Here is a 23,976-nt window from a genome sequence, read left to right as displayed (position 1 = left end):
ACGAGTTTCATCAGGAGCAGTTTTCACTGCATGCCAGAATCACAGAATCTCAGACTGCTTTGGGCTGGAAGGGACTTTCAAGCTCATCTCATTCCACCCCCTTCCATAGACCAGGCTGCTCAGGGCTGTGGGAAGTGTCCCCGCCCACAGCAGGGGGATGTTTAAGCCTGGGATAGAAGTATCTCAGTATCTATTGTAAACAGATGATAAATAGAAAAGCAGAGAAGAGTCTAGAAGGAACAGAAAGCATCCTCTGGTAGAAAAGCTGCAGTGATGGCATTTTCTTTCTCTTTTTTTCCTTTGAGGTTATTGACATGAAGAGTAATGCTAATGTAATTGCACTGAAATTCATGCACATGAAAACCTCACCAGGGCAAAGTCAGAATAAATGGTCTGTTTGGAAACAAAATGTTGATGCAATGGAGTAGCAGTATGTGTCTTCCACCTGAAGAGTATCACGACACCACGGGCCACAGCGCAGCGGAGCTGTCACCCCGGCTGAGTCTGCGCTCGAGGGACACGAGCAGAGCTCTCTGCTCGTACCCCTGAGGTGTGCACTGCTGCAGCACCACATCCCAGCTGCCAGGCAGTGGCCACACGAGTCAATAATGTGCATTCAGGCTGGGAGAGCAGCAACATGAAAGCGAGCATCCTTGTATCCATTAATCAACCTGCTCCTCGGCCGCGCAGACAATGCCTCGCGATTGTCGGCATTTCCCAAACATCCCTCACGCGCTAACCATCTGCAGCTGGAATACAATGCTTTGATTACAAACGTCAAAAAGATAGAGCACAAAATTAACTTCTCCTTATTTAGGAGGTTTGCAGAAATGTGGCTTCACGCTACACTAATTCAGTGCCCTCGGTATGAAAACTCCCCATTAGGATGTCTCGTCAAATTAGAGCCGACGATCCAACGATGTCATCTCTCTCCTCACACAACGCTCTATTTTGTAATTAAGCAGGACAGGGAAACAATGGCCTTGCGTATAGAGAAAAGGTCAGGGATGCAAAACATATTTTTGCAAGCTAATTGTAAGATGCATGAAGCCAATTATCCCAGCAGTGCCGCATATGCCGGAGCAGGAAGGATTTTCTAATTTTGCTCCGTGACTCCAAAGCGCCGGCTGCACCCCGTGGGGCACGGGGCTGTCAGGAACCAGGGAGTGCAGGACTGAGAAAAAGGCTGTGAAAATTCTGCCATGATTCTGTGATTCTATGAAAATCATTCCAGCCTTCTAGCCCTTCCCCTGATGTTTATTATGACTTGAAGAAATACCAGGAGCTAATGCAGTCTTTACTGAAGCTTTAGGCACGACCCCCTGTTCAATTAGAAAGTTGGTTTGGGTGTGTAGGATAAAGGAAAGTGTTTCTGTATCCTTTGAGAATGGGCAATGCATCTACCTCAGGCAGCTTCTGATCCAAGTTCACAGGTATCTGCAAAAGTCAAATTAACAGGAGGAACAGTTGGGACCTTGTTGCTGCCTTGGGAGAAGCTGAGAGGCCTCACATTGCTTTCAATCCATCTCTGTCACTCTTGGAGCTACTATGATTCTTTCAATGCCTTCCAGAAAAGTCCTTTCAAAATGCCCTCTTTCCATTAACAACATTCTCCTTTTTAAAATGTCTAAACTTCCTGATACCACAAAAAGAAGAAGAGGAACATCACAGTTTATAGAGAGAAATGGTAATTTCTTCCTGCATCTCTCCTTCAAAGCAGCTTCCTCTGATTTTACTCAGCCTCTTAACACAGCCACTAATTAGAAATCAGTAATTAACTTTCTGGTTCAAGAAATATTTTGCAAAAGAACCCCATTAAAGGGCTGATTTGCTTATTCCAGGACAAAGAAGCCTTGGTATAAATGCAGGTACTGCATGAGGCCAGTCTGAATTCTGAGACTGTCCTTGAATCTTGATTTTTCTGCTGAAATCTGTTCCCTGATGTGGGGGGAGTGGGGACAGGCACCACCCCTGCATGAATGACATGGAGCGTCACACGAGGGCCTGCTGGGTGCTCACATCAGCCAGTGCAAGATGTTTCATTCTGCATTTCAGTCACTGCTGATGGATGGATGGCTCCCCAACACAAACTGCACAGTGTTTCCTCAATACCTTCATTGCAATCAGAACCAGAGCCCGGCTGGCTGTAGTGAGGTGCCAGTGCCACCCTTCTGGGGGTTCCCTCTGGTGCAGGTTTTCCTACTCAGCCAGCTTCCCTGGATAATGCCATTTAAGCAGGAGCCAGAAGAGGCAGCAGCTCTCCAGCACTTGTTCACACAGATCTGAAAGCCCTCCATGGTTCTGGGGTCTGCCAGTGTCCTACTTCTGCAGGATGAGTCATTCCTGTCATTCCTCTTTCCAATTCCAGAGGAAATAGAGCAACTTCTTCATCCTTCACCATGCAGCACTCACCAGATTCTCAGCAAACTTAACCAATTTCATCCTGCCTAAAATTATTAGGCATATCAGGTTTGTTGGGAATAAACAAATTAGATCTCCAAAAACTCCCAAACTAAGTTTGTTGCAGGAGCACAGACACTCATCAATTCTTGGTGCACCAAAGTAAGCTTTGTGCACATGGAAAGCTCCTACAACAGACAGTATGGGCATTATAGTAGGAATTAAATGTGTTGCAGTATGACTTGTACAATTCCTCTTCCCTCTGGGGGTTAGAAGTCAAAATTTTAGATGGGCTAAAGACAAAAAGGAGTTTAAAGAGGAAGTCTCAATAGTGCAAGTTGCTGCTGTTATTAATGCAGGGCTGTACCCCTTCCAAGGCTGAGGCTCATTTAACAATCAACCATATGCTCAGGCTTTTGTAGTGCCAATAAAAGCTTAAATAGAATGTTATCTCCTGGAATTATAAAAAACAAAACCAAAAACCTTGCAGAATAATCACATATGTTGGTACTCCAGAGTCCTGTAGCATTAAATGGATTCTAGGTGCACTGAGGAAAGGTATCTCCAGCAAGCATCACTTCAGGGATTCCATCAGAACACAGAGCTCCCCAGAGTATCCATTTTTCACCAAATCAAGACAATCTGAATGCACTTGTCCACACAGTGATACTGTGGCCCTGCCCTCTCAGTGCTGGTGTAAAATCACCTTTGCCACTACCAGAAAATCATCAGCAATACATCCCCACCAATAATTAACAACTGCAGCAGAACAACCTTCTCTCCCTTCTCTGGCTCTACACCCTTTGCTCCATGTCCAACACAGAAATTTTCTCCATCACCAATTTTGTAGGAGAAATGTGGGTCCAATTAAGAAAAATCCATCTGCCAAATGCTTGATTTGTGGCTGATTCCAGAGGCCACTACAAAGCCAAGCATTCAGTGCTCCACGATAAAAACTTAGTGAGCTGCTGTAATAAATCAGGAGGCAGGAGGCATTGTTAGCAAAAAGCCACTTCTTGGAACCCTTTTTAGCTCTAACAAGCAATGTAACCAGCCAGCAAATTGAAAGGAACATTCATTGCACAATCCTCCTTTAGATCTCATATTTACATACTCTGATTGTACCATATTAATGCCCCTCTCATACAGAAGGTGATTACACTTGCTGTGATTTTGCTTCTTTTACTGTCAATAATTGTATTACTGTTACTGTAACGGGAAAAAGCCAGTATGCACAAGACTGGCAAAATTTGGCCAAATCCATCCACGTGAACCCCACAGTAATTTAGTGAAATATATTTGTTCACATTCTCTGCCCCATACACAAGCCACATCCATGTTATTATCTGTCTGAAAATGCATGTGCACAGTTCGTGTATTTCAAATATTCCTCTGCAGGATAAACAGGACATGCAAGGAAGGGAAAAATAAAGGTACTAAGATGCAGGAACAGTCCCAGTTTAGATATAAAGAAGCCAAGTAACAGAAGCATTTACGATCTACTGTAGCTCAATATTTCAACCTGGAGTGTTTTCACTGAATTTACTGCTCTATTCATTTTTGCTATGGCATTCCCAGAAAAATTGGCCCACGCTCCAGAACAGAGCACTGTTATAATGCTGACTTCCACGAGCAGAGGAGTGGTTCCTGAACAATCAGCTTCGATACAAGATGGAGTCAAGAATCAAATATTTAAGAGGCAAATATTCCAATACCAAATGCTTCTCTGAAACAGTTCTTGGATTACAAGCAAGGCAAGCACAGCAGCAAATGCATGAGAATGATCTGAGAGACCTGAGCTCTTTCATATACATTGTGCACATACAATGGGATGGGAATGTTCAGAAAGATAAAATTATCTTGTGTAACCAAAGCCTCGCTGCATGACTGAGAGGCCCAGCTGCTGCTTTGCTTTCACCTCTCTGAGAGCAACAGTCCCTAAGGCCAAGCTGTCCTGCAGAGGACTCCTGCTCACCTGACAGATCTGACACCACGATGGCAGCAAGGGACTAAGAGCCTGCTGTCAAAAGCCTCTGAGTCCCAGTGTCCTGCAGCTCAGGGATGTGTGTGTATCACAGAGGAAGTGCATTTCTGAGAGATGCCTGCCTAACAGAAGGTCTAGTCTTGGGTATCATGAAGGTATCATTCATTTTCAGCTTCTCATACTCACGTAAGCAAATCCTTGGTTATTTGAGGCTGCCAAGAGCCAGCTCTCCTCTAATCCACCCTTTAAGCTCTACACTGCAAATGCACTACAGGATTCCCCGAGCCTCTTTAAGGAGAACTTGCAGTACATCTGGGTCTCGGGAAGCCCAGCCAGCTCCGGGATTGGTGTGCTGGGAGGGCAGGGAAATTACAAGGCTTAATTTGGGAAAATTACTCTGGCTGCAGGGCTGGCCAGAACAGTTAATTCCCATGTCCTATCCTGCCAAGTCACAGAACAAAACAAAACTCATCCAGGTAGAAGGGAAACCTTGCCTAATCTGCCTGTTCTCGGAGCAATCAGCGGCACCGGAGGCACATTCCTGGCCACCCGGCTCCGCTCGCCTCCCTCTGGAACACAGTGCCCTACTTCGAGCGTTTGGGAAAATTGCAGCACAGGAATCAAACCAACTCTGTCTGCCCAGAGAGTAATCCCTGAAATCTTACTCGGCACTACCCAGCACAATCACTTGACTTGCAGAATCCAGAAGGAAAAAGCTTAGGAGACTGCAATAGGTCAGGAAAGGAAAAATCCAGATTGATAATTGTGAGCTTCAAAAGCTCATGGCCTCTGCAATGAATAAGTACAGCTAAAACAAAGTAAGTTGTCATTGCTTTTCAAAGTGAAGCATTTACTTAATGGGTTCTCAAGTACATCCTGGTGTATTAAACTGCTCTGCTCCAAACTGTTTACATCAAGGTATGTCCAGCCTGCCAGAATTTTCAGACAGACTTTCCCTGGCACTCCAATATTTCTGTCACTCCCCAAAATTATTTGTGTAAGGCTGACAGATCTTTGGAAGCAAACCACTGGTTTGTGGTTGGTAAAGGAATCTGTCTTCCTCAACCATGACCTTGATCTGCATGTGAACTTACAGATGAATTTACCTTGAACAGTGCCTGTCTCATGCTCACGCTAACATTATCTACACAGACATAAATACACACAAATCCACTAAAGAGCTGTTCTACTTTCTAACCAGCTGAAGAATCTCAAAGATCTCATTTCTCTTCTATTTTACTCGCAATTTGCTTCAATACTGGCCATCCCAAGTGAAATGCTTTATCAGATCCATCTACACATTCCCTGCAACCCATCCCTCCTGGACTGAGCTCCTGTCATGGCTCGGGCAGAAGCAGCAGCTCCGGCCACACGCCGAGGCTCCATCTCCCTGTAATGACGGCAGACAAGGCGGGATGGAGGAGGATGTGTGTGAGGGGGAGAGAGGGATTTGGGGAGATTATGGCTGTTATTGTTCCACGGTATTGTTCCTATCGTGTGTAACCCAGTTGTGATCGGTGCAGTCCAGCAGCATCCCTCCCCTCCCTCCCTCACCTGCATCAGTCGGCTCTGGCTGCTGCATCCCTGTGCCATTTAAATGCTGGTGCCTCAATTTAGGATTTATTGAGGAAGAGAAAGCAGAGCAGTCAGGCTTCTCTGCACCTGGAATTTAACCTGAAAAGGAAGGGCTTGCTCCGTACCTTCAGCAACAAATGAAAACTACCCCTCTTGCAATTAACCAAGTCTACTTCTATCAGAGATGCAAGCCCTTGCTCTGAATAAGATAAGCAAGATCTTAACAAGAGCTGGAAAAATCAATATCCTCCTTCTCTCTCCCACCCCCTCCGCGAAACGTCCCCTTACCTTTCATGGTCCACACTCCTGAAGCCAGGTAAAATGTGCCGGAAGCTGCTGTTCCTATCGAGCTTCGGTTGGCTCTTTGTCCTTTTGATGGAGCCTTTAAGCCGACGGCTGAGGAACCCCTGTGGGGTGAGACAAGAATACTAAATTACAAGGCAGAGGGGAGCGCGGAGCGGGAGCGGAGCCGCCCGTGCAGCCGGGCACAGCGTCCTCGGCACTCCCGCATGAGCGGCGCTGGCAGCGCCTGGCGTCAGCCAGCATCTGCTCCCGGCGCTCCCAGGCCGGGGCTGCGGCGCGCCAGACTCCCCGAAGCCTCCGTTGCCCTGGCAACCATCAGCTCCCATAAAAATCCCGTCTGAAAGGCACGACTGGCACATCGCAGCTGCTGCCGGGAGCAGCGCTGGGCGCGGGTCCGGCCGCCCCAGCGCAGACGCCACCCACGGCGAGCCGCGGCTCCGGGCAGGGCGAGCTCCGCTACCTGCTCGGAGCCGCCCGGGGCCGCGGCCATGGCCACGCAGCCCGGCTCAGCCCCTTCGGGTTCGGGGATGGAGCTCCATAAAGCTCGTCCTAACACCGCCTGTGGGCTCGGGGTACAGCACCACCTGAGAGAAGAGAGAGACCCCGGCTCCTTCCTTCTGCGCCGAGCCTCCTCCTCCCTCACGGCTCCTGGAGAGCTCCTCAGCAGAGCCAGCACCAAACGTTTTCATAGCAAAGCTTCTCATGTGTTATTTGCTTATTGTTAGGAGTTAATGTACTACATAATCTGAACATTACATTTAATCTCTCCGCTAAATAAGGCAATAAAAGCATTGTACTACTGTGCTGGCCGGCATCTACAGTGTATGAGAATGGTGCGAGAGGGTCAAGCACTTTGGCCAGGGAAAGTGGGGGGGCATTTTAAAGAGAAATCAGGATTTTGGGGTGAAGCCTGAAGGCGTGTTCCTTCTGTGGACCATCACTCTAAAGAAAGAGATCAGCTCCACATAAACAGCTCAGCAAATCCCTGCAGAACGGGGCCGCTTCCATCCCCAGCCCCAGGGAAGGGGAAAGATAGCCAGGGATCAAGCACAGATTCTGGCACGTGTGAGGAGGGAAGCGTGAGAGCACAGAGCAGCATCCCAGCCATGCCCACAGCACACCCTCTGCTCCGGGCACGAGCCTCAGGAGTTCCTCTACTCAGCATACAGGAATGGATCCTTAGCAGCTCACTTTTACAAATGAATACCTTTAATACGTCTTGCAGGGCGATAATCACAGTCTAACTTCTATGGAGCCTGTCATTTGTTCATGCCATTTAAACACTCCTTCCCCACCTCGGATATTCACAGATCACATTATGTCTTTCTCAAGCTGCAAAATCTCCCTGGGCACTCTGTGTGGCTCTTAATATGTTAGTGACTTCCCTGTTCGTAAGTGCCCCAAGAATTTCAAACATCTAGATAACCAAAGGTGTTTCACATTTATCAAGTGCCACTTTACTTACAAACGAGGTACGTAACATGCATCTGTGTGGACTGAATATTTCTCCCGGAGCTATTTGCATGACTCAAATAGCAGGAGGGATAGAACACAGGCCATCACATTGTACACTCTGTCATACTGCACAAAGCCAATGTGGGAGATAACAAAGGCCTTTTCAAAAGGGTTCTGTCCCTGAGAAATACCTGCAGAGAATTTTATAGCATAGAGAAACATGGCTGTGAAAAGCAAATGTGAGGATTTGCATTATCTACAGCATTGTTAAGGTATTTCCCTCGGTACTCAGACCTTAGCCAGCCTCCTACTCTTCATATCACCATGGTGTCAGCCCCACACTCATGGTATCACTGTGGCATCAGCCCCACACTCATGGTATCACACTCATGGTATCACCATGGCATCAGCCCCACATTCACCCCATCAACTCCCCATGCTCTTGTTCCTCTGAGTGGACCAGGCCCTGGTTGCCTGCTATGGACACTGGCCAATGTTTGCTGTGAAGGGAAAATCCAAAGCACACAACTGGCCAAACACCTGATATTGCCCTAAAGTCTTCTGGTGAGAAGGTTCTGGACCAGGAATGAGAGATTGGAGTTCCTTGACCACTGCCAGCCCACCCACAAATATGTCCTCATTTTATCAGGCCCCTTCTTCAATCCAGGAATAGTTTTGAGCTCTGGACAGGACACTGATAAGGAAAAACCCAAATGCCTTCTACAACCAGTGGTGACATTTTTCTTCCTCAATTGTATATTCCACATCTCCACAACTGTTCCATGATTCATGCAGGATTTGGAAATTAGAATTTAGGGTTTTAGCAAGACATTACTTTTCTCCTGTTTGCCATTGTTTTTACATTTGTTGCCACCAGAAGGAGATCACATGGAGCCATTTTCCGTTTTCATTGCCAGCTTCCTTGGGAGAACGAGATGTCAGAGATTTTAATGCTGATAAATTATGCTGCTATAGTGATACTTTGCACCTCCATAGTGCACACCAGAGATCAGAAAGCCTAATGTGTGAATTAATACCTTCTGTAATTTTTAGGTGGAGTAAGAAAAAAAGACAGAAATTTGTCTGTGAAAATACAAGAGAGAGATTCTGGCCTGGGGTGTGACCACCGAGCTTTCCTAGTGAGATCATAAGGACATGATCCATTTCTTCTTCATTTAGGACTTTAAACAACATTTGATTCTGATCTCCAGACAAACAAGGCTAATTCCACCCTCTGAGCACTGCCTGCTCCTCTAGCTGAGCTGCATTCTTGGCAGTTCCAGCAATTAAAGCTGCCCTTTGCATGCATGTTCTTTATACACTTTTAAGTTTATACTGAGAGCTGTCTAGGGCAGAATTGTGTCTTCCTGTGTGTGGGCAGCATTCACCACTAGTAAAAATATCGTAGCAAAGATTAAACCAGTAGCTGAGAAAGGTTTCATTCAGAAGTTAATAGTCTCTATGAAATGACAAAAAATAGAAATCTGCAGAGCCCAAGAATCCCTTCAGCTAGAATAAATCTTGAAATATCCATTACATTGGAAGCAAGGTACCAGCTATATAAATGCATCCCTGCATAGCCTAAGCTCTGAGCAAGAGGAGGTATTTTGGGGTCTTTAGACACAACCACTGTGGTCATGAGTACGGCCCCATGCAATCCCTGAAAGCCCACAGAGCAATGTGGCACAGAACTCATCAAGCCTGGCAAGAAAAAGGTGTGAACCATGGGATCACAGAGTGGTTTGCCTTGGGAGGGCCTTCAGCAGCACCCAGTGCCCCCCCTGCCGTGGCAGGGCACATCCCACTGTGCCAGGGTGCCCCAAGCCCTGTCCTGGGGTGCCCCAAGCCTGGCCTGGGACACTCCCGTGGTCCAGGGGCAGCCCCAGCTCCTCTGGGAACACGCAGAGCTCCCCTGAGCACTGATTTCACTTCTCAAGGGCAAGGGCCTTGCTCTTCTTGCTTGGTTTCTGCTGTTTTGCCTCTGACATCTCCAAGCCCGGAGTACAATCGCTCTAATCACAAGAGCTGACTGAAGTCATAATAAGACAAAAAGAACGAAGGCAGAAGAAAACAAAACAAATCCTTTTGAGGAATGGCTTAATCACAACCACAGCAACTTCAGCTAAAACAGGATGGCACAATTCAAAACAGCACAATTAAATCTGCTCTGATTTGGGCTCTTTTCTTACATATTTGACAAACCCAAAATCCAATGCCATCATCTCACTGCAGACGCAGGAAGGTGGGACTCTCATTTAAATTTTTCTTCCTTATCAAATTTGGCATTTTCAATTACTCTAGAACCTGGAAATAATCCTATATTCTATTATAATGTTTGAATATTTTTGGTATTATAATACTTTTAAAGCATATGTGCAAACCCATCAGCACCATATGCCTTTGAGATGCAGGAATTGTAGAATTCCACACACCCTGGGGCAACATGAAAAAAACTAGAAAGGAAAGAGAAAAAGGGAGGGGGACAAAACTGAGCAGAGTGTTAATGACAGCAAAATCTGGAGCTCCTGTTTTATTAAACATAAAGTAATGATGCAAGTCTTGTGTCTGGAGCTGACTCCCACACCAATAATGTTCACTCGCATAGAACCCATAGGATAAAGTTATAAAGGTAAAAATTCAGCACCATGGAAACACAATAGAGATAAAATTTTAAAATGATATATCAATAAATCAGGCTGGATGCCTCACGAGCAGCTTTCTTTGGAAGAGTCCTGGCAGCTCCCTGTGTTCTCTAAGCCAGGAAAACAGGGAGAGGCTGGGGCAGGGTGAAGGTCTGGCCGGGGGCACTGGGAGGGCACTGGGAGGGCACTGGGAGGGCACTGGGAGGGCACTGGGATGGTCAGACAGGAGCACAGACACAACCCTGGCTTCTGCTCTCACCCCAAACCCACACAGAACAGCCCCTACAAAGGCAGATCACAGGAACTACTGAACAGATGGGGTTGTTTTTACAGTTCTTCCACATCTTTTTGTTTTAGTTCAAGCAAATCTCAACTCTGGGGGACATGAGAGGACACCAGGAATTTTTTCACTACTCATCATAAGGAAACTGCTATAAATAAGTGTTTGCTTTGAGTACCAGTGTGCAATGCAGCCTTTCCTTACAGGTCTCCCTCCACGTGTCCTGCTATGTCAGGGATAAGGTATAAAACTGGAAGTAAATATTTTCTACCAGACTCATCCTTATTCTGGGCTTTACAATTTTTATTTTTTTATATTAAACTTAATTTAATAATGGAATTAGTATGGGGCTTTTTCTGTTCCTGCACAGCACATGGAAATGCCCTCTTATTGAAGCTCTACTGAATGGATAATTAATATTTGTATTTGTGAAACAAGTAAAGCTGTGCCAACACTAAGCATCCTTTTATAGCCATAAATGTTCCAAACAAGTGAGTTTACCCATTTCTACAATTACCAATGTTAGTCCCAGCTTTCAAAATGAAAGAGAAATGTTTTTTGGGGAACATCTGATACCATTTGTTATGAGGTAAAGACATCTAAGTGCACTTTTTTACCCTTCTCTCTGTAGAACACGATTGCTCTGAGCTACCCCAGGAATGCAGAGCCCAGAACAATCCTGAGGGTGATTTTAGGCACCATTTGTGTCTCTTGAAAGCCCAAGAATAGAAATAACCCCCCGAGTGGTCCCTGGCACTGAAGCAGGGCAGGAAGGGAATTTCTGTACAGCACTGACCTTTATGGATCAAATATTTTTCATTTGTTCAGTGTTAGAGGCACAGGGCTGGAAGTGTCTGCAGCCCCTCAAACACTTCATATATCATTTATTTCTGCCAGCTCTTTTTGATTTGAACTTTGGGGTTGTAAGTTGCTTTGCTGTCCTGCAGCTCTGCTCCTGTCAGGTGTGATGAAAGGCTCTGTTCAGGTGACCGAGCACACGGCCCCTGTGGAATTCCCTTCCCCAAAAAGTGCATTTCCAGGATACACGAGGCCTGCATGGGGGCTGCTTTGAACTTGGGCACATGGGAGGCAAGAGAGTGTCAACCTCGAGGCTGAAGACACCCCCAAACTTAAGAGAAACCTGCAGAAACCTTAGGAAATTTTTGCAAATTTATCACCATATTCTGTTTACATGGCAAACCCCAGATTGCTCTGAAGATCTGCCCAATGCAATCCCAGGGAAAGGGAAAAGGAGAGCCACAGTCTCCCAAAGTCTGTGGAGCAGGAGAGATGTGAACCTCAAAGGAAAACCAGGAGAGTTTATTGTCTCTGGACCTAGAAATGCACTCACAGATTGAGGTGTGTTCTCCTTCTGAACCCATGACTGCTTATGTGGGTGCAGAGTCCCTCAGTGTCTCTTTCTCCATTTAATTTGATGAATCTCAGGACTGTTCCCAGTCACCCTGTGAGCTCTAGGGGCAGAAGTAGTTCAGAGAACCATGGAATTGTTAAGGTTGGAAAAGACCTTTAACATCATCAAGTCCAGCTATCAACCCAGCAGCACCACCCTGTTCACCACTGAACCACAGGTGCCACATCCACTTCCAGGGATGGTGACTCTACCACTCCCCTGGGCAGCTGCTCCAACACTGGACAATCTTTTCCATGAAGAAATCTTTCCTAATATCGAAACCTCCCCTGATGTCTCACTAGGAGCAAGGAACCACCACTTGCTGTGACTGATGTCACCCTAAAACCTTAGTCTAAAGGGATAAGGAAAGCCCCTCTGAGACAGAAGTGTCTTGGAATTTAGGCTAAACCTCAAAGAAATGACAAAATAGCTGCAAACCCATTATGTGGCCAGAGGTAACTGGCAACAAAACCTCCAATCCTGCTGCTGCACACTGTGTGGTCAGACTCGTGCTCTTGTTAGAGGATAGACAGGGAGATCCAGCAGATCTCAGGATGATGAGGGGCTGCCAGGGAGCCAGGCCACGGAGCAGCCCCGGAATGGGAGAACAGCTCACGGGGAAAGCGCTGCTTAGCAACACTGCCCTGCCACGGCCAGAGAGGAATCAGATCTGCAGTGTCATTGCAAACACTCAGCTCAGCCCAGCTGAAAAATCAGATGAAGATGCACTGATGTCCTCCAGGTCACCCAGGGGACAGTGTGGGTCCAGCCAGGTCAGGAAAGCTGGAATTACATCAAATGAGAGGCACTGGGGGTTAATTATGAATATGGCAAATCTCGCACATGTGAGTATCAGCAAATCACAGAGAAGCAGCAGTAACAGAACACATTAACACACAACATCTCATCCCTTTCCCACCTCTGGCCAATAAAGGATTGCTGCCTGAGTTCCATTTTCATAAAGATTTTACCTATCTTGTTGAAACTGCCTTGGTCACCGGGTCTTCTCCCACGGCCCTGGAGAAAGAATTCCATGGACTGGCAGCTCTCAGTTCTGGACATTCTCCCTGATATTTTTCAGCTAACTGCTTCCTGGCAGAATTTAACTCTGATCCTTTTCTGTTCTGGGAAGATTCCCTTCCCAGCCTCTGGTAAAGTAACAGAAACCCTGGGAAGTCTGGGTCTGGATTCTCTAATTAGCACTGATGACTTCCATGGAACATGGACAGGAAACAGGTGGGACATTAATAAAGGATGAAAAAATTCAAGTGTCAGGAAGAACCCCGAGGACAACCACACTTCAACAGTTGTTGTTTTTTCAGGGATCACTTGGTTTCTTCAGTTTGGATTCTTTTGTTCTCCTATTAAAACTAACCCACACTACTCTGGATTATTTGTTCCCAGCTCCGTGATTATCATACTGTCAACATTTCACATCCCAACAAGACAGATAAATATTCTTGGGAAGGTAGGAGAAGGGAAATGGAGCAATCAGGAATGAAAGATGCAGAAACAGAGACACAGGGAGAATGCAAGTAACCTTGAAGAGCAAACCCAGTGATTCCCCCAAAGACAGCAGAACTGGGGACAGCCTGACCCAGGGACACCGAGGATGGCACCTGCAGGAGGATTTCAGGGGGATGGAGCAGTTTCCTTGTTTAACAGGCAAAAGGGAGTCCCCAGCCCAGAGGACAGTCTGTGTATCCAAAACTCAGAAACATCCTGATCCAGGTCCCGTGGGGTTTTGCCAAGGGCTAAAGAGCCCAGGAGCTTTCAAGAGCTGCACTTTGGAACTGTTTCTGTGGGGCAGCACTTCAGCTCCACTGGGTCACTGGGCTCACTACAATTACACCTGGTACAAAACCTGCCTAGGAATAGTTGGCATCAACCATTGTGCCCTTCTATTTCAGGAAAAAAGGTACTTTTTCATATAAAGGAGATTAATTTAATTCTTCCCAATCTCAGAAATGAGAATATACCTTTTAAAAGCCAGTCCCCAGGCAGATCCATGCTTCAACAAGCTTACTGTCCAAGGAGGGAGAATGAGGGCAGGCTGCTGGGGGTGGGAGGGAGGAAGGAGATGCTGTCAGTGCAGGGTTTTGGCAGGGCACACAGGGAGGGTGTGAAGGCACAGCTGTCCAAGTGATTTGCTACACTGACTATGCCCAGATAAACTGCAAAGCCAGGTTTACTGCTCAAGCGTTCATTCCTATGCCAGCCCTCCAGTCCTGGTAAAACAGGTACCAGAGCTCACCAGGATGAGCAATAAACACACAGGGGACAGGAGAAAACCATCTCCATAAATCCCTTTACAGTACTGCTCCCTTTTAAAGTCCACCTTTGGCTATGATGCAGGGTAAACTGGTTCATGAGTGTGTTTTATCCCTGCTTTCCCTACTTTGATGTATGGTCATGGAGCAGCACATGGATGTCCTGCTGTGTCAGGCATCTCCCTGCTCACTTCCACCTGAAACCTCTGGGGCAGAGCAAATATTGGAAAATATTGGAAGACAGAACCCCATTTTCCACAGAACCGATGGCCAGCTCTGAGCCTGCAGGAAGGTAGCAACACCAAGCTGCCTCATTTCCACTGACAAAGCTTGTGTGCTTTTAGTAACACATTTTCTACAAAACCAGCTGCCAAGCCAATAAATTTTAAAAAGCAGTTGGTAGATGATGTGTTTAGAGTAAAAAAAAAAATATTATTATCTTTTGAATGTAGGGATTCATTGTGTAATTTTGCAGTAAAAGTTACTCATTCAAATATGAAACTCATGTTCCAGGCAGATGCTCTTGGCTTCAAAGACTTTCCCCACATTTCTGCAGCTTAAATTGGAACATTTGTATTCAGCAATAATTACAGCTGCAATCAAACAAAAATGCTCACTTTTGTGAAGGTGTGGGGAATACCAACTGGAATTCAGATGATACATCAGCCCTGCATTTCCCCTATCTACCTCCCTAGACAACTCACTTCCCAGACATTGTGCAAATACTGAAGATGAAGTTCATTTATCCTCATCTCAGAATTTATGAAAATGACTATTTTGGTTTGATTCACCTCCTACTTACAGTTTTGGAAAAAGGGAGAAAAACTACAATGGAAGGATAAATATAACACACATATGATATTTCCAGGAGTACCAGCCTGGCTTTCATGGTTTCTCCATCCTTCAGAACACACAGATCAGAGAGCTTTTTGATTAAGAAAGCTCAGACAGAAATGAAAACCAAGGAAAGACTACTGCCTGCTCTTTTTCTCCACCTTTACTCCTTTCCTTTCCCCCCTCAGCTCGTACTTTGTGTCGGATTTTGGGCTGTGGTGCTGAGGAAGGTGATGTGAGGCAGTACAACTGACAATTCTCTTAAAACACTCACACTGAAAGATATAAACCAAAAAGAATATCCTTCAGGAACTGGAGGCAAAAATTAAGTTCACTGCTGGTTTATCCCTCAAAATAATAAGACAGACATTGCAAGTGACAGATCCTATTTTTGGGTCTTAGCAGTGACTATTTCTTGCCTAATTATTAGCAGTGGATTTGCTATCTTTAAAGCAGAATTTTGTCACCCTGCAGGAAATTTCAATTCTACAAGGCAGATTTAAGTGTCATTCACTTATTCCTTAACTATTTTTGACTTGGTTGCTAATTATCAAGGAAGGTTTCTTTCCTGGAGGGCCCGAGGGCAGGGCCAGCACATGTCCCTCAGCCACAGCCAGTGCCACACCAGCTGGGACACTCCCTGGTTTCCCAGGAAGGGCTGTGAAGGTCTCCTCCTCCACCCTCTAAAAACAGCAAAAATTTTTTTCTTCTTGTGCCCAACTGGCCTCTGTCCAGAAGCAGCCTGTACCCATCGCCCCTCACCTTTTCCATGGGACTCCTTGGGAAATGTAAAGTAAATTTCTGTACTCAGGCCAGGCTGTGCCATCCTGGGAATGCCATGGAGATGTCCTTGAAAGAGGCAGGAATGAAGGGAGGGACAAGGGCAGGGACAGGGACAGGGACAGGGACAGGGACAGGGACAGGTTCTGCTGCTCAGGGTGAATCCCATTCTGACATGTAGGGAACTGCACAGAGCCATTCAGGAAAAAAAGACATTATTAGTTCTGGAGCTAATTTCCTTGGTGCTTTGAAAAATGTTGCAGGGAAGATATGATCCACTGTAATTATGGAGGAAGATAAAGACAAGAAAGTTTCTGGCGGAGTGCCAGGCCTGGGAACACCTGAACACCTCAGGAAAAGCAGCAGAGCTTCTCCACTCTCTCTGAAATTATCCTTGATGCCTGAGCCATGAATATCACTGGGAAAAAGAGTGTGGGGAGGACAAACACAGCCTATTGCTTATCCGAGTGCAGTGCTCAGGAAAAGTGACAGCATGGAGGAGAAAGGGAATCTTGTTTCCATGACAACTAAAGTTTGAAAAAAGTACCTAGAAATCAATGTCATCTTCCCATGTGTGCTCCACCCAGGGCCACAAATCCAAGTTGCTCAGCTGCAGTGCCCAGGAGAGCAGGGGAGCAGAGCTCTGTGCTGAGCAGCTGCACTGGGTTTGGAACAACAGTGGCACCACCTGGAGAAACTGCCTCACACGAGGCAGCCATGTGGAGGGGAGGAAGAAACCTCCAAAACAGCTCCCAAACAATCCAGTCAAGGGCCATGAGCTCCTCCATGCCTGGTAAAGCTCAGCCACTTCCACGGGTGAACAACACAGACAAGATCACTGCCAGCTGGCATGGGGCATCTCTGCCATGATTTCCTGTCCCAGCACCCGCATTATTACCAAAGTCCACAGGTGCCATGTGAACCAGCTGCAGAGGAAGACCAAGGAATTATGGCTCAAAACGTGTTCTGGCAATTACGGAGAAGTGTCTAGTCTAAACAAGAGAAAACTAGTCTCAGAAACAAAACTTGGTGGAAATGTATTGAAAACTGTTCAGGGTGAACTGTGGCAATGACACAGATTTCAATGAATTCCAGAGAAATTAATTCGGTATTTAAACAAATACTGAATATCCCTGAGCTAAAGCAGTACAAATCCCCAGTGGAAGAAGTTCAGGGATGAAGGTCCTGATGCAATGGGCACTCATGTTCCAGTCTCCAGGAGATTCAGATAATACCTTCCATTCTTTGACTTGTTCTCTGAAAGCACAGTGTCAGTGCTACTGAGAGAGGGAGAATGGAACGTGTTTATTATCCTACCTTTCATATCTGCAGGACATTTCTTTATCTGTGACCCAGAAACAAATTAAAGGGACACTGTCATGTTGGATATTCTAATGGCCCGCTTTTCTCTGTGCTACCAGCAATGTGAGAGCTTTCAGTGCCCAGAGGTTTAAACAAATTGAAGCTTTTGTTTGTTTACCTTCTGCCTTTCACTCACTCCACAGAAATGAAACCAGTCAGGTCCATTTGCCTCCCTACAGCCTATCAATTAGTCCAGGCTGTTTGCACTTGGGCTTCCTGGGAAGAGACTGAAACACTATCAAATGTTTTCCTGTTGTAGCTTTGAAATTAATATTTTGGTTCAAATCATCCTTTGGAGATGGAAGTCTCTAAAGAATGGATATGGATCCAAGTACATGGCTGAAAAATGCAGGGAAAAATCTGAGATTGTTTCTCTGTCTTTGTGGGGAGAATTCAAACAAAAATACACCAGAGCACCCGAGTGTATTTGTTAAATTACCACAAAAAATGTCAAACAAACATGTTCTAGAGAGTAAAGGCCAGTCACCTGGCTGGTTTAAACCACATTCAGCATTTATAGTGATGCCTTGTATTGGGTTTTGTTTCTTATGAGATGACCAGCAGCACTGCTAGACAACCCCAACTGTTTGATAAAGATTTTGAATGATGGGAAAAGTGGTATAATCTTCCCAGGCCTTAGTTCCCCATTTATTTTGAGGCATTATGGTAAATTGCAACCCCCCAGTGCCTGCAAGCCTGAATTCATTCAGACTGGCAGAACACTTTAACAGCTCCAGATGAAAGGTGCTACAGAAGTGCCAAGTACTATCACTGTAATTATCATTCAATATACACTGATCAAAAGAATGAAATGTGAATTAGCATTTCCTATTAGCCCTACTTACTGCCTAAATGTTAAATATTACTCCCATGGGCTTTCTCCATGAAAACACATAGGAGCTGTTGGTATTTCTCATCTGGCTACAACACTGCTTCCCCTGGAGTGGAGGAATGGAGGGATCTGAGGATTGTCATGAAATCAGAACAACACAGGTTTATTCCACAAAAACTTGCTCAGGCTTTCTGGGCAGAGGGAGTTTGGAGCTGCTTTCTCACTCTCACTCCTTCCCTTCTCATTCCTGGCACAAGGAATCTGTCCCACTCCAAGGATTTTCTGCTGTTCACCCTTGGGACCCTGAGCCCTGCCCGGAGTCATGGGTTTCACACAGCCCAGAGTCCTCAGAGGCTGAGAAAGTGTAAATGTCTGCAGTAGCTGAAGAAAATCAATGGAATTGTGCCAATTTGGACCCTCTGCAGAGCCAGGCAACTTCCTGAAACATTTGTTTTCCCCTTTCCCACTCAGTATTTGACTTTATCTTCCCCAGAGGCACACGTTTCCCTGTTTATCCACTGCCCAAGCTTCACACAGGAAGCAGCGTGAGCTCCTGCCTTAGCCCAGAACACATTTCAGTGGTGTTGGGGCACAGAAATTCGGTGATTTGTGGCATTTCCCTCTCAGTGGAAGCTGCAGGTTAACCCAGGGCTCTGCCTGGGCACTGTGAGGATCCTCACAAGCCTCCTCCTGCAGCAGCACCAGGTCAGGTCCCATCCCCTCCTCACTGCCCCACACCAGAGCTCTGGGAACCCTCTGCTGTCCAACGACCCCAGTGTGACAGCAATCAAAAGCAGGCCAGAACCCCACAAAAATTACAACAGGATTACTCATATTTCTGTAGAGAAGTGGCCTCAGTGTGTGAATGAAGCTGTTGATGAGCCCTATGCTCTTTCTTTCTCTAAAACTGTCCTTCAGACAGCTGCAGGCTCTGACAAAGAGACCTCCCTGAACATACTCAGTTCAAAAAGGGAAAAAATCCATATCCTGCCTTGCTGGACCCCTTTCAGTGAAGCAGGTCATAGCACCATGTCTTTTATCCTGTCATTCTTGTCTCCTGCTTGATGCACATGGTAAATCCTCAGTGGTTTGGACTGCAGCTCTGTGCTGAAATCTGTCAGTCCCTCCTATCTCTGACCATGCTGCCTTCCAGTCCTCCCCAACTGGAAATTCCAGGTTTACTTAAAAACAATTCAAGACACAAGGTCAGACTCAAAGAATTAAAAATATCTTTACAGTCAGGTTCACTTTCCAATCCCTGTGCTAGGGAGCATTGAGAAGGGAAAAAGATTTCCTTTTTCAAAAATTTATCCTTCATACCTTAACTAGAATTTATCTCATGTCTCATAAAGGACAAGCAAAAATTAAAGATCAAAAATACTCACAGATTTATATTTAATAAAATGACTTAGAAAAATAAGGCAGAGGGCTCTAATTTAAATAACAAGCAACTAGAAATTTGACTGCTGGCAGAGAAAGTAAGAAAGTCAAGGAATTTCTGCCCTAGGAACAAAGACTTGGGAGTCCAGGAACCTACTTACTCATTTTCACATTACAACATCAATTTGGAGAATATTTAATTCTCTTGAAACTGAGGAGGATTTCCAAGAGGTAATTAGGAATAGCTTAGCTAGTGGTTAACACCAGGATTGGGAATTAGAAATGAAGAAATTCGGCTCAGGATGTATTTTTGGGCTTTGGAGAACGATCAAATTTAAGTTAGCTAAGTTTTCCCTCCCTCAGTTTTCCCAGCTGGAGCATGAGGGTGGTAAGAACAAACCACCTCTGTGGAGAGCCCAGGAACCCATCCACAAAGGATGCTGCAGGTGCCAGGTCTGGGTGCTGGGGTACCTGACAAACCCCTCTGAGGGCCAGAGGAGCCCTCCTGATTTCTGCTAAGCAGTGCCAGGGAGTCTGCAAATAACTGCAGAGGCTCCAAACGACCTCATTTTGCTTCCAATCCCTAAAATGCTCACAATCCCAAAGCTTCCAAGCATGTCCTGTTGCAGAAGTGGTGACTGAACTGACAGATACATTCTCCAAGTAATTTCCATATTTCTTGCTGCCACTAACACTGGTTAGCCAAAGTCAGCTGCAGCTGACAGTTTAATGATAATGGCTTTATGTTTTTATGTTTCTATATCATCTCTGATAATGTTCCTATTCTCCTTAAATTCAATTCCTGCAAAAGGGGCACTTTAATGTATGCAGCCACAGACCAAAATGACAGTAATTTTCCCTTTGAGCTGCAATGGTTTAGTAAACAATTACATTTCAATTAAAGAGGGGTGATCATACCGAGGGAAGTGCCATTCCACTCTCCACATAATACAGGAACATAAATTCTCCAAAGTCAAATCATTATAATATATATTACATGACTGCTCTTAAAAAAAAAAAAAAAAAAAAAAAAAAAAAAAAAAAAAAAGAAAATAGAGTGTATTATGCACAGCAAAAACTTAGGAAAAAGATCCTTCAATATCTTGTCCACAGCAGCTTGAACTGGGATCCCATTATTTAGGATTATGTTCACTGAAGAGGAATGGCAGAAGGGCTCTTCACTTTCATCTCTCCAGGAGTTTCCATTTACTGCCATTAGTATTTAATACTTCATTTATCAAGGATTAAAACCAGGATAGATGGAGGAATGCTGTAAGAGTAGCTTATGATGGATCACTGCAAATTCAGCTGTGTACCGAGCCCAACCAGGCAGGAAAACTGCAGGAAAACAAGTTCATGTTACAAGGAGAAGAAAAACTGTGCTTTGGTGTGGTTTTGGGGGATTTTTGAGGCCAATGTGGCTTCAACCAGAAGAAGAACTGAAGTGTTTTTGGTGTTCCTGGAAAGCAAAAGATTAATGCTATAATTGAGGATTAAAGGGATGGAGAAAGAAATCCTAAATTCTGTCTAATAAAAGACAGAATACAGATATTTCCTCAAGTCTTTTGGCAATTTGGACTTTGCTGGCCTGGGATATTTTCCTAGAAAACAAAGTAAATTGGGCTCTAACAGAAGGAGTCAATAGATGGCAGTGCTTGATGGGATGGGAGTGAGTCCTCCCCAGTGAGCCTCAGCAAATCCTCCCCTGCAGCACTTCCCTGCAAGGTGGGCACAGTGAGGGATTTCACTGCACTCAGCAGACTTTCCCAACTTCTGGCCTCTGAGTTTGACAAAATACCCCACACACTTCAGGCTTAACCCACCTCACACCTCAAGCTCTTGGGATTCAATGCAGAGAGGCAAAATTGCTTCTCTGCACTCTCCTAAAAGCAAGGCTTTAACCACGGCCACGTTGGTGTCTCCAGCCCTGCAGCATCACCAGCTGCTGCCAGGTGCCCCCTGGAAATGGAGACTAAAATCTGAGCACTTGGCTCTGAGAGCAGGCTCAGGACAAGGGACCTCAGCTCAGCTCCAGCCTCACTTGGGTTGAAGCCTCAAACTTCTCATTCTGCATCAGCTCATACAGAGCTCTGAAGGAAGGGATTTACACGGAAAATAATCCTTGTACAGCATGAGATAACCAGGACTAGGGGAGATTTTTCTAAGTTTAAGGAGCTTCATTAAAAATTTCTTTCAGGAGAAGGGGTAAGAACAGGACTTGAATTTCAAGGTTTATATTCTATAATTCAAAAACTACCAGGAGCTCTTGTTTTCAAAAACCACAATGCCCAATTATCTGTAACCTGCCTGGAAGACTTCTGTATGGGAAGGGAAGTTCCCAAATTTCCACCCTAGTTTGCTCTAGTTTTGAAGTGAAAGAAAGCAACTGGGAATGCAACACTGCCAAAATAGCTGAAACCAATGGCTCCTGAGCTTCAGAGGCCCTTGGAGACTCAACAGCAGAAGGATGGAGATGTCAGGGAAGAACAATCAGCTGTAAAATATGAAAAGCTTACAATTTCCAAACCTACAACAGCAGGCTCAAAAGTAATAATCCCATTACCACTAAACTAAGGCACTAATTACTATTCCCAGTGGCTGGAGTGGACTGACTGCTAATGTTCCTCTGGTTAATGAAGGAAGGTGAGGGAGAATATATTTCTAAAGTCAGACATCTGCTGAGGGCTGGGCAGCCGCACCAACTGTACCTAATGAAGCCATTCATATTAATGCACTGACACTCGGAGGGGGCGCAGGGGAGAAATGAGATGAGGGTGGATTTGAACTCAGAGAAGACAAATGTCATGTATTACCCATGTGATGGCTGCCCTTATTTAATCCACACTGAGTAACAGAGCTGCTTAAAGCATGGAACTGCATCCCACATCAGCTGTTCCTCCACCAGCTGCTCAAAGCTGGAATAGCTTCTCTAAAACCCAAAAAGCAGGATATATGCCATTGGAAAGGAATAAACAGCTTTTTATTTTCTTTGACTACGGGGATACTAAGGAAAATATTCCCAAATCCTCTGTCCTGTGAAGAATCCAGATTTTCCCATCATGTTTTGCTCTTTTCACCAACCAGCAATAGTTGTTTAAGGTTCAAGGATACTCATTCACTGATATCAATAGGTTCTGATGGCTGGAAGAACAATTTCTAGAACTAAAATAAACTACTTGTCCAAACTGCTAATCATGACTCATTCACCAGTGCAAATGTTCTCAGGTGAACTGGGTGTGCTCAGATTATTTTTTTCAGATTGCACCATTGTCTTAGCTTTGAAATTCTGGTTCTGCTTCCCCGAGTATGGTAAGCAGCAGTTGAGTCTGTAAAGAAGGTGTGGCCTGCAGAGAAAGCCTGCATGGAGCAAACCTGCTGCAAGACCATTAGTGTCTCCTCTGAATAAAAACAGCTGTGTGTGCTGAGAGCCAGCCCAGCCAGCTGATGTGTGCAGGGAGTGGGGAGGGGACTGTGTGCTCACACCCCTCACACTGCACTGACACGGGGCACTGCCAGCCAGGGCTCAGCACTGACAGAGCCCATTGCTGGGGTCCCTGCTCCTGGCTGCCAATGGACACAGCAGTGCCCTTCCCATGGAGCACCAAGACCACTGGTAGTCATGCTAGTGAACAACCAGTGACATCTCACAGCACAGGGATTGAAGCCATGGAAAAAGTGGATGGCTCCTCCAGGCTCCTGCTGGGACAAGATCCGAGGCTCTGGGCAATCCCAGCTTGGCAGTTGTCCTGTGAGGTAATGACAGGTTCCTCCAGAGGAGATTTTCTCTCTGAAGGAGTGTGAGCACACACTGTACAGCTGCAGACAGGTAAATGCTCCCAGGAATACACTGCACCAGGACTCACCAAGGAAACCTCTCCAGGAAAGTCTCCCAAGTGAAGCTCCAGCTCCACTCAAACCCTACTGCTCCACCAGGACACATCTGACAGCTGCGTGTTGCTAACACCCCGTTTCCCACAAACAAGTGAGCAGCCAGCTTTACAGGCAGCACTTATTCAGGGTGAGCAGGTTCCTTTCCCCTCCGGCAGCCCCCCAGGCCTCGTGAGGAGCCCACAGCCCTGCAGAGAGGGGAGACACTGACCGTGACGCGGAAGGGCGCGGTGGCCGCGGGCTCCATGGCCGGGTTCTTCTCCGCGATGCCGCTGGGCATGCTGCGCCTCTGCCCGCAGCGCTCCGGGGGGGACTCTGGAGACAGAACACAAGGGACAGTCACAAACCCAGCAGCACAGGCCAGCAGGGCCAGCAGGCCGTGCAAAATGTGGCATCTCCTTCCGAGATGTCCTCGTGAATGAGGCAGCACGACGGCCCCACGGATTCCTCTCACCTTTCCCCGAGCTACCTGGAACAACGTTCTACCAGCAAGACTTTCACCTTCAACAATTAGCATTTTTATACAACTGTAAGCTTCAGATAATGCCTGACAGGTTGGCATTATCATTATTTCCAGCCT

At 45.9% G+C, this 23,976-nt stretch overlaps 1 protein-coding gene across 2 annotated transcripts in view; it reads right to left on the bottom strand.

Moving 5' to 3' along the window:
* Window positions 1-23,976, bottom strand: part of DAB2IP (DAB2 interacting protein) — a 127,959-nt gene that overhangs the window by 89,126 nt on the left and 14,857 nt on the right. For both annotated transcript variants that reach the window (XM_077787923.1, XM_021543648.3), the window contains exons 2-3: window positions 23,608-23,711; window positions 6,248-6,366 (exon numbers count right to left, since the gene is read on the bottom strand). In XM_077787923.1, coding sequence (XP_077644049.1) covers window positions 6,248-6,366; window positions 23,608-23,711 — 223 coding nt within the window. The remainder of the gene's footprint in view (window positions 1-6,247; window positions 6,367-23,607; window positions 23,712-23,976) is intronic.

The sequence above is a fragment of the Lonchura striata genome, chromosome 22 (assembly GCF_046129695.1).
Source record: "Lonchura striata isolate bLonStr1 chromosome 22, bLonStr1.mat, whole genome shotgun sequence".
Classification (NCBI taxonomy): Eukaryota; Metazoa; Chordata; class Aves; order Passeriformes; family Estrildidae; genus Lonchura; species Lonchura striata.
The sequence above is the reverse complement of the archived record's forward strand: the minus strand, read 5'-3'. Positions and strand labels throughout refer to the sequence as shown.